Source organism: Fringilla coelebs, assembly GCF_963513975.1.
Source record: "Fringilla coelebs genome assembly, chromosome: 3".
NCBI classification, from domain to species: Eukaryota; Metazoa; Chordata; class Aves; order Passeriformes; family Fringillidae; genus Fringilla; species Fringilla coelebs.
The window spans coordinates 20,458,018-20,468,917 of NC_140030.1; the positions used below are offsets into that span (position 1 = coordinate 20,458,018).

The 10,900-nt window shown below is 43.8% G+C and overlaps 1 protein-coding gene across 1 annotated transcript; it reads left to right on the forward strand.

The window, feature by feature from the left end:
* Positions 1-2,606: 2,606 nt before the first annotated feature.
* On the forward strand, positions 2,607-10,465 carry FAM110C (family with sequence similarity 110 member C). Its single transcript, XM_084202844.1, has 2 exons — positions 2,607-3,924; positions 7,089-10,465. The coding sequence occupies exon 1, from the start codon at positions 2,790-2,792 to the stop codon at positions 3,882-3,884; it is 1,095 nt and encodes a 364-aa protein (XP_084058970.1). The 5' UTR covers positions 2,607-2,789; the 3' UTR covers positions 3,885-3,924; positions 7,089-10,465.
* The last annotated feature ends 435 nt before the right edge of the window (positions 10,466-10,900 follow it).

Sequence of the window (10,900 nt, forward strand, 5' to 3'; positions counted from 1 at the left end):
TCTCTTTCTCTCCACTTTCCAGAAGGAAGAAATGCAATGGCTCTGTCTTCTTTAAATACCGTAAGGGTGTATCCAAAAATATAAAAGCTAATTCCAAGAAATACAAGTATAGGTATTTCAAATCAGAAAATCATATTTTAAACTAAAATGCATTTAAGTTTTAAAATATATGTGACCTAAATATATTTAAAGTATCATTTAACTGTGCAGCTGCTATATTGATGTACCTTGCTAAAGGGAGACAGAATTTTTTTGCTTGCAATGTTTTCTGACCCTGGGAAGACTCTTCTTCCCCTTAAATGTTGTTGTCATCACCCAGGATTCTCAGGGAAAAGAATCTCACATATCTGGAAAGTCAGCTGGAAATTGCTGTTGCAATTTTTCATGAGAAATTTCTTGTGACATGCACTTCATGGAAAATCAAAACTCACATGTACTTTTGTCAGTGAGACAAGGACGAAACTGGCTGGAAAATGAATATATTCCATCAAAAGTCGTTCAGGCATGCATTTAAAGCCAAGGACATTTTAAGAGAAAGGAAAACTATATAATATTTCAGAGAGTGAATGAACAACCTTGATAAATAACTGAATTGTAGTTGTTTAATAAGACCCCTCTAATTGATACTTGTGTGTGCGTTCATTTTTCTTATTATTTCAAATGAATGCAAACAATTTTTTTTTTTGCAAGTTCTTAAAGCTTCTACAAGACACTAGAATTTGGAAGAAACACAAGATAAAATGCATGGAGAAATGTGAATATGTGTTATTACATTATTCAGTGCCATAGAACACTAAGGAAAATGTTGAAGGAAAAAAATAAGGCAGATTTGTCAATATGGGAATTAAACCTTAGTAACTCATTATGTCTATCATTATGTCTTAGTAATTCATTATGTCTATCAGCTTATTGCTCAGAATAATTGTCAAATTGTCAGAAAACACCAGCCTTCTCTATATGCCCAGCATCCCATGAAGCATTTCAATATGTAATGATATTAATACACTCTTACACATCTGTGTATGAACCACTTTAACAGGAAAGATTTCCCTAGTAATTAACTGTGCTTAAACTTTTATTATTGTCTCTCAGTTTTCAAGAATATTGATTTTAGGTAAGTTGTTATGTGAATCAGCTCTATTTGTATACCTGTAAAACAAACAAAAAAAAAAGTTATTTCTAGAAGAACTGCACCCATTCTACATATCAACAAGAATTTCACTCTAAGTGATTTCAAGGTATGTTACAAATTTCAGTCATGATTTAGGCAAGCATCATATCTGGGATTCTTGCTGTGAAGAGGCAGTTGTTTGTGTTATAGGGCTTCTGGAGTTCAGACCTACATGTCTAGAAACAAAGATGATGTAAAATTAAGGTGAAAACCAGCAGGAAAACCATGTTGGTAAGAGAATATTTCTGTCTGTTATGTGTGTTTCTAAGAAGGTCTTCACTGAAGAGCTAGCCCAAACTCTGACTCCGAGGTTGATCATAAACTTTCTCTTGACACAGTGAGAACCTTTCTGGTAGCAAAGTGGTGTACCCTGAAACTTCAGCAAGAACAGGGAGGTTCATCTCTTTCTTTCAAAACTTCTTGGCTACAATTTAGTGACTGTAATGATGAAGTATGAACCAATTACCAAAAGTATTCTAGTATTCCCCCAGAAGTAATAGACAAACTAAAACCAAGCCAAACCTGCAAAAGATATGCATGAAAAAACCCGCAGATATAAACTGGCTTTTGTTTCCTGTATTAGAACAAAAGTTATCTATAATTCAGTTATTACAGTGCATCTCACATGAGACCACGAGTTCAAAGTTGAACTGCCCCAGGTAGCTTACAAGTCTAATTTTCGGGAGTTTACATTACAGCCAAGGGCTCTGTCCTGCCTGTTCAGAACTGCCAGCCCCAGATGGGAATTCTGCCCTATGTTTCTGAAGGGCAAAGATTTGCGACACGCAGTTCGGACTGATGCCATCCCACTGCACTTTGCACTTTACACGTGCCCAGCCGCAGCACAGCAGCGGCCCAGGGACAGACGCGTCCCCTGCCCGGGAAGGGCAGGACGCCGCCGGCACAGCTGGGGCACAGCTGGGGCACAGCTGGGGGCACATCTGTGCTGCCCGCCGGGCGTGCCCGGACTGCGCTCTGCCGCTGTGCTCTGGAAGCCCGTCCTTTCCCGTCCTTTCCCGATCATTCCCAAGTTTCCTGCTGGAGCGCAGCCCCCGGTCAGTGAAACCCGCGGGGCGAACGCTCCGCGTGAGGGCCGCGAAAGGAGCGGGGCAAGGTGGTGGCCCCGAAGGGGAAGATGCACGGGGGTCTGCCGGGTCAGCCCTCAAGCAGCGCCCCGTTCCCAGGCGGCGGCCCGGCACAGGCGGTTCTGAGGGGAGCAAACCCCGCGAGTGCCCCGGCGGCGGAGCGGGCACCCCGCGCCCACAGCACCGCCGAGCCCCCGGAGCTCCGGCCGCCCCAGCGCCGCGGGAGGCGACGGGGGCCGGACCGCGGGCCCCCCAGGGCGGCTCCTGCCTCCTTCCCTCCCTCCCTCCTCCCTTCCCTCCCTTCCTGCCGGCCGGGATTGGCTGTGCCTGCCGGCGGGCGGGCGGGACACGCGGCGCCCCGACGGAGCGGGGAGCGGGGAGCGCGGCCCTCGGAGCGCGCAGCCGCCGCCTGCGCGCGCGGGCTGTCCTACACCGCGATTTTCTTTTTTTCTCCATTTTTTAATTTTTAAAAAAATTTCTTATCCCACTTCCCTCTCGGGACTGGAAGCAGGATCCGCGTCCCTGCAATTGCTATGCCAGCTGAACTCTCCCGGGCCGTGGGAATGCACGCCGTCTCCGACCTGCACTCCTCCCTCCCCCTGCGGCTCCTCAACAAGGGGCCCGAGTACCTCCGCAGGCAGCTGGAGGCCGGCAAGCCGGGCAGGAAAAGTGCCGTGGAGAGACTGGCCGCCGATAAGGCCAAGTACGTAAAGAGCCAGCAGGTCATCGGAACCAGGCAGGATCCCGTCATCGCGCTCAGCTCAGCCTCGGAGAGCAGCAGCGAGACCTGCTCCGTGGAGAGCAGAGCAGCGAGCAGGGAGCTGGGCAGAGGCGCGGGCGCGAAGCCCCGGGAGCCGGGCACGGCCGGGAGCTCCTGCCGAGCCCCCCTGCAGCACGGCCCCCCCATCGCCAGGCGCAGCACCAAGAGGCAGATGCGGCCGGATTCCCTGGTGATCTACCGTCAGAAATGTGAGCTCGGGAGAGGTCAAAGCCAGGACAGCCCACGGGGGAACTTGGTGAGGAGGATCTTCCATGGGTCCATAAAGGAGAAGCAGTTGGCTTCCCCTGCGTTGCCCAGAGTCATGGAGGACATCGCAACCACCGAGAGCAGTGAGCCTTTCTCAGCAAAAGATGGTGACCGTGAGCCAAGCGACCATGGAACCGTACAGACTCTCCCTGTGAGCGCTGAAGGGTCAGGGGTATGTACAAAAGAGCACGAGAGACCCTCAAAACTGAGTACACCTCCTGAAGAGGTCAAGGAGGTGAAGAGGAGAGGTCTCCATCGCTCCCAGTCAGACATCAGCTCTCGCTACTCTAAGTCCTATGCTGAGTTTGAAACATTTTTCAAGTACTGTGGCCTGGAGCAGGAGGTCATTGAGGATCTTGGGAGAGAGAACTTCTCTGTGGTGTCTGACAACGTCTCCTTCAAGATCCGCAGCATCAGCGTGGCAACATCGGACAGTGAGTTCACGAGGCACAGCGGGGACGAGGGGCTGCTGGAGGATGAGCTCACCGAGCAGGTCCCCAGCAGCACCTCTGTGATTGAGCGCAACGCTCGGATAATCAAATGGTTGTACACGTGTAAGAAAGCCAAGGAGGCCAATAAGGTGATCCAGGAACTGGCGTGATGGCTTCATTCAGCATGTGTTGGAGCCTGGCGAACTCAAGGTGTGTGCAAAGCCTCGCCCTGACAATTTGCGTTTCTCTTTCCTTTTTACAGAGCAGTTAACTTCTCATGGTTTATATTAGTCTTTTCGGGAAGGGCTGAAGGAAAATGTATTTTGTTTACCACATGTTCCAGGTATGGCTTTTTTGCAAAGCAGAAATCTGTGTTATTACAAAAACCAAAATACAAACAAGTAAATGTTTGCAGCTTGCCAGGTTTAGATCAGTTTCCCTACAGAAAACTAAAGAGTCAGTGTCTATGAAGGATGCCTGCACTTTGCAGATTCCTGCTTTGCAAATATCTTATTTCTTCTAATTTCTGCTAGATTAAATGCTAGGAAAAAGCCTTAGAAATGTATTCAACCTTTAGTTACAGTTATTTGGATAACAGAGTGAAGAGTCTACTACTAATTAGGAGTACCCTGTATTTATACTGTACTGCTGAAACTTACTCATCAGGAGTGCACTGTATTTACCCTACACTGCTACAGTTTTCCCCTTTACTTCAGTCTCTCTCCTTCTCCTTACATATAGACACCCCCAAGTATCAGAAAAGCAAAACTGAATCAGTGCCCTGCTATAAATCTTATTTCCTCTATGGCTTCCTGTTGGGACCCTAAAAGTTTGTTCCAGTTTGTTCCTCATAGCATTTCACAGAGTTTGGGTGTTCCTCTGCAGCGGGTTTTGCTGTGTGGTTGGTGCTGGTAGCTGGGAATGGGTTGTGCATTTTGCCTTGGTGAGCAGAGTGCTCCAGTGTTTTAAGAGAAATATAATTAACACAAAAGTGTGGATCGATGCTTAGAAATCAGTTATTTCACAGACAGAAGCATGACAAGTTTGGCTCTGGTAAAAGCCAGTGTCTTGGGTTTAATAAAAGCGGTATCATCTGGAAAAGAAGAATATTCATGGAGCCTGTGGTGTTGATAATCCATGAGATAGGAGTTTTTCTTCTTCCAGTACATAAAGCCCCTAGGAAAACTACCGCAGCTTACCGTGAGGTATTTAAAAATTTCATGAGTAGGTCTTGGTTTGAAGGATTACAAGTATATTTTCTGACAGTTTGTAATTGGTGCATGAGAAGAACATCATTTGATGTAGATACTGCTGTTGATAGAGTACATGGGCCCTACAAATGTGGGGAATTGTAGTGCTTGAGCCTCGTTCCTATGTGGATGTGAGGCTGTCGCTCTAAATTCCTTTAATCCATATAAGGCAAAAATCCATTTACTTGAAACTGATTTTAATGATGTGAAATTCGGTTCATCTTTAGAATTTTTCTCAGAAGTCTGTTTTCTTCCTGCAAGAGGAGGAAGACAGGGAGAGAGCCATTATACCAAAGCTTTTGTAGGCCATGCTGATAAGAATGTTCTCAGGTATCCGGCTGACAACTTAAAAGAAGTGTTGTTATGTAACAAATCCTTTCCCAAATAATTTTAGAGATAAAAAAGGGCTGTCCCAAACTAATCCTTTCTCCTTGCTCATCCTTCTGTGATAAAAGGCCAGGGAGATACACAAAATGAGGGAGGTGGTGGTTTGTGAAGCTCCTTGCAGCTGCCAGCCTAGCTAAACAAGAGGTTGGGAGGCAGATTCCAGCAAGCATGAACCACGCAAGAAAAACAACCAAATAAAAGCCTGTTTGCTCCTGAGTGCCCTTGATGGGGGTAAGGTCCAGGTCATCACCACAGAGCTGGCTCCAGAGGAAGCAGCTGGTCCTTTCCCCATCCATTTGCTGAGCGTGTCCAGTGCTGCAGCTGAGGCAGGAGATGCTGGTGAGGGCCCCTGGGAGCATGCAGTCTGCAGAGGAGGTGCTGCACCAAGGCAAAGGCAAGGGCAGAGGGGTGGGAAGTACCAGGAGCTGAACCAGTGTAACCTCACATGAGCTTGGTCAATGGCTTTTTATTTTTACCTTATAAGAGAAAATTGTAGTACACAGCCTAACAAGGTGGTGAAAAGACCTCAATGAAAAAAACAACAAGTTTATTCAAGTAATCCTTTGTTCATTCTGCAATAACTTTAATTACTCTGGTACCAATTCCTTTGACAGCCTAGGAAAGAATAATTCAGAGGGTCCTTATTTATAAACCTAATTTTAAGACTATTAGGGCTAACTCTCAACTGTTGGATCTCATCTGTCAGGTAGTTCCTGAAAACTGAGAACATACTTATCGTTTAGGCCACAGAAGTGGGAAGTTCATAAAGGTCAGCTAAAAATACCTGTACACTGCACCCAGAATAAATGACAAGGGTTGTCAAGAGTTACCATTAGTTAAATACTACATGTACTGGACAGAATTTAAGGAGAGAGTTGTTTATCATCATGTGATTGCAAGATGAGTCTTGGAGTTCTGGTCTAAATTTTCACTCAGTTCTACACTTTGACAATACAGCATCAAGTCAGGTATCTATATGTCTTCACAATAGCCAAGTGTTTGGCTCTGTTTAGCTTGCTAATTAAAGGGCAATGGACTGCTGTTCTTTGCTGGGGAGCAATGTGCTCTTCCTGGTGTTCCCAGGCACATCCTTAGAAGTTCCTGGTTTTCTACAAAGGCTTGAAAATTGTTGCATCTTCTTTGTATAATGAGGCAGAAACCTTATTTCTGCAATTCCAACATTCATTATTTGTAAAACACCTTTCAAGAACTGCAGAGCTTTTATGGGCCAGTGATCATTCCATTCATATTTTATGTTCTCTGTTTAATTTTTCATGAGCTCTCTGGGACCTGGTGGAGCACCATGTAAATAAAAGAGCTGGTTGAAGGATCAGGTTCTTTAGCATGTTGCATCAGAGAGATGATTGCAGAGTGTGGGTTGTGAGCTTCAGAAAACTGAGGTCCTTAGCAAGATGCTAACAGCTCATTGCTGTTTCTTGGTGGAAAGCTGCCTGAGTTGACCTCTGCAGTTCAGTTCCTCTCACTGTCAGTTCTGCTTGATTCTAGGATGGGGGTTCACTCTGCATCCTCCTTCCTGAGATGAATCAAGGTATTATTCAGCCTTGAGTTTCTCATCATTCTTAAATGGGCGGGCATTATTCAAGTGGAAATCTCCAGGGAGGGTAATTTACTATGTTGGCAGTAGCCACAGGCAGCTGAATAAAAGCTTTAGAGTATCACCTTAAGCTTGTCTGATGTGATAAATAACAAATCACTCTGTTTTTCTTCTTTCTTCAGAGTTGTTGACTTGGAAGTTGAACAAAACCAGACGCAGGAAGAAACTGTTTCTTCATCTGGCTTATGTGTACTTTGTCCAAGTTTAGTATTTTGTTATTGCTTCCTACCTTCATCCCCATCCCCTGGAAACCTCACTCTTGTCAAGCCCAAGAGTGTCCAAGACTGCAATGAAAAGTGGAGATTGTGAACTGTGCCCCAGCAAGACAGCAGGAAACAAAATCCCCTGGGAAATTGAAGCATGGCAGCAGCTGCCATCCACAATAATATTCAACATCAGCTCACCGCCTCAGGATGTCATTCCAGGCTGTGACAGAAGGTCTGTTTTGTGCACCCATCTCTTTCCAGAAATGGATTTGTCAACAGAGATGAGGGAGAAAGTGGCAATGACCTCTGGGTCAGGTGTTCCCTTGCAGACAGACTCCACCTGGATTTCCAAAGGCTCTGCCTTACCAGGGCTGTTTGATCAGAGCTCATCCTGATATCATTCACCATCATTTGCTTGGCTGGTGAGGACTAACTCTGGTGGCCTTATCTGAGATACTTGGCAAACATGCTTTCTCTGAGAGCGTGCAAGCCAAGCTGGTGTACCTTGTATCCATCTAGTTTGCTCTTGCTAGTTTGTACACAGTTTGCTCAGCCATTGGGAAAGAATAGCACCAAATACTTCAGGAGCATGGTACCAGGAAACAGGTATTGAGGGAGGCATTGTTTCTGCCTTGCAGAACGGTACAATTTGTTTGTGTTGTGTGCCCGAGTCTGACATGGCAAACATGGCAAGGTTTGGCAGTCGTGGTGTGACACCTTTGTTTTTAGGCAGTGAGTGGGCAGGCTGTTACAGAATGGCATTAGGGAGCTGTGCCAGGCTGTGTTAAGCCACACTTCCCCAGTGTGGGTCTGCAGTAGGGCTGTGCAAGGCGGCATCGCTGCGCTGGCAGGCAGGAAGGCATGTTAGGGCACAGCCAAGCCAGGGAATGTCCTGATGACACCCAGTGTAGACAACTCCTCGCTCAATACCATCAGTAAAATGCTTCATTTGAGCTGCCTGAGCTAAACATGTTTTAAAAGGTGATACTTGGATCACTAGTGTAGTGAATGAGGCCTCTGCAGTAACTCATGGAATTTCCTGGCTGTATCAAACACCCCAGTTTGTCATTGCTTGCTAAAAAAAAAAAGCCACTTTCCCTTTCATTTGCAGTGATACCCATCTGTGAAAGCTGCCTGACTGGCACAATGTTGACTTCAGCTGTTGGTCCTGCAGAGGTTAAAAGCTTCCTTTGTGTTATCATGGTTGTGGAAGAGTTGCCCTTGAAGAGCTCATCAACATCAGCTAAATATCATCTGAGTTGCCCTTCCATGGGTTTTAAATGTGCTTGTCAGTCCTTGGATGGTTAGTTCTCAATCACAGCACCAGTTTGGAAATGCAATATCTTCTGTTTCTAGTGTTAGCTACTAAGGCCTACATGTCTGAAGTTCTTTAGATAACTATTCCAGATAAATAATTGTGGAATCCACTTTTCAGCTGGGAGAAAACTAAGTAGTTTGTGTGAGCTCCTTCAAACTTGGAGAGAAGATAGCATATGTGGATATTTTCTTACATAACGAAATCTCCATATATATTTGTTACATTATTATAAAAGGATGATTCTCAGAAAACTTCAAGATGCTGCTAATATGATAAGATTTATACACTGAAGGTGCAGGTTTTTAAGGATCACAGTCTAGATTTATTAGTCAGGGACATAATCTGTTGTATGTGTTCTGTTCATGCTCTCAGGAAGATGCTGTACCACATATATATTTATATATCAGAGCTAAGGAATGCTTTTCTTCAAAAACATGGATTACTGTAGATAGCTCAGAATGCAGGAAAAATCTTTTGAGTTACAATCCACTTCTCTGCCACAGGAGAATTAATTTGTTTTGTTTCCAAGGAAAATTTTTGTTTCAGTTTCAAACTTCTGTTTGTTGTTCCTCTGTCAGTTGAGCAGCTTTCAAAAGTTAAGATGAAAGATGTATTACTCATGAGTTTTCAATATTAGGAAGGAATACATTTAATTTGCTTGAAAATACTGAACATCAGGCTTTCTGAAAATCAATGAGGATTTTATGGCAGAGGCTAGTGAAATCAGAACTAGACTCATTCTGAATACTTTTTTAGTCCCTCTTTTTGTCTTTGTGGATAGTTCGGTAGGATTCAGGTGACTTTCCACATTGATGAGGCAAAATTTCTTCAGCTTTATTCAAACTCCGTAGGAATCCCAATCACTCCCATTTATTTCTGAGGTGATGTGGACATGTCTAAGACCTTTGCCTGTTAAGCTGTAGATTCCCTTTATTTAATAATACTTTCTGTGGAAGCTAATAATTCACATTGCCTGTTTGTCAAATAGATGACAACCTTCTTTCCCCATACATTTTGGGAATGGGTAATTCAGTGCTTTTTCCAAATGATGAGAGCTCTGGTGTTCATTCCGCTCCTGTTGCTGTTACGTGTAAAGGGTTCTTTCTTCTGCTGGGTCTTTCAGTCATATCCTTCAAAACAAGAAGAACTTGCTAATGTTAGCCACTACTTATTTTTTTCTCAAAAAAAAGAAACCCACCACATTTTTTGGTTTGGTTTTTGTTTTTGTTTTGTTTGTTTGGTTGGGTTTTTTTTTACTATTTGGGATGAGTGGAATTTTCCAGCTTTGGTGTTAAACTGTGGAAAAGTGGGCTGTTGCAGTTTGAACAGAAGTTTTAGCAATGGAGCTGGTTTTCCAATAGTCTAGGGAGCCTAAAACAGCGTCTGATGACAAAGGCTAGTCATAAATTATTTTGTTTGACTAGAACTATGTAAACAAAATAGTCAAATGGGATGCAAGTGTACAGAGCAAATTGCTGTTTACACCCAAATGTTTCATGGTTCTCCAGTGCTGTGACAAGGGGCAATGTCTGCAGCTGTGGCATAACAGGAGAAAGGTACAAAGTCTGGGGTTTATGGTCTGGAATATGGAGATAAGACTGAAATCTTTGCAATATATTGTAAATATTACTGTACAGAAATCTATAAGAAATACAGATTTTTCTATATATATATATTACTTTTCTAAGGGGTATAAGTCCACATGTTTTATGAAATCGGCCAAACATTACACTGGTGGGGATTAAGCAGAAACATTTTCTGGAGCAGGTTTTCCTGCCATTGCCTCCTGTGAAGTTTTCTTGCATCTGCTTTTGAATCCTTTGAAATGAAATACTAGTTGGATCTGATACGGATGTTTCACCATTGTTATGCTTATGTTCCTGTGAAAAAAATTGTGTGCTTTTGAATGCATACAAATAAAACTACCACTCTGAGAAGTAATGTTTGTTTTTTTAAAGTATACTTTTATTTTGCTGTCTCCAATAAAGTGCTATTATTTTAAAGCTGGAATCTCATTAGGGAATTAATTTCTCTGTGAATGAGGCTGACTGTGAACACCTCAAAGTGCAATGCATCCCTGAGCCATGCCCAGACTCCTGGCTGAGGGCTTAGGCATGGAATCTCACAAGGATGTGACACAATAACTAGTAGCTCTCAATACCAGTAAATTTGAATTTATGAGGCTAAGGCTGTTCTACAATATTCTAATTTTTTAAATTTCAGAATATGGCTGAAAAATAGAGTTTATTTCTGAAGGGTACTATTTTTTTCCAAATGTAGTATTCTGTTTAGTCTTGCTCACTGTCAAAAGCTACTATGTGCTGCAGGCAACATCACACTCATCTCAGCCAGTGTCCAAATTGGGAGGGATTTTGAAGTTCTACTTGGAAAATATATTATCTCCAGAATC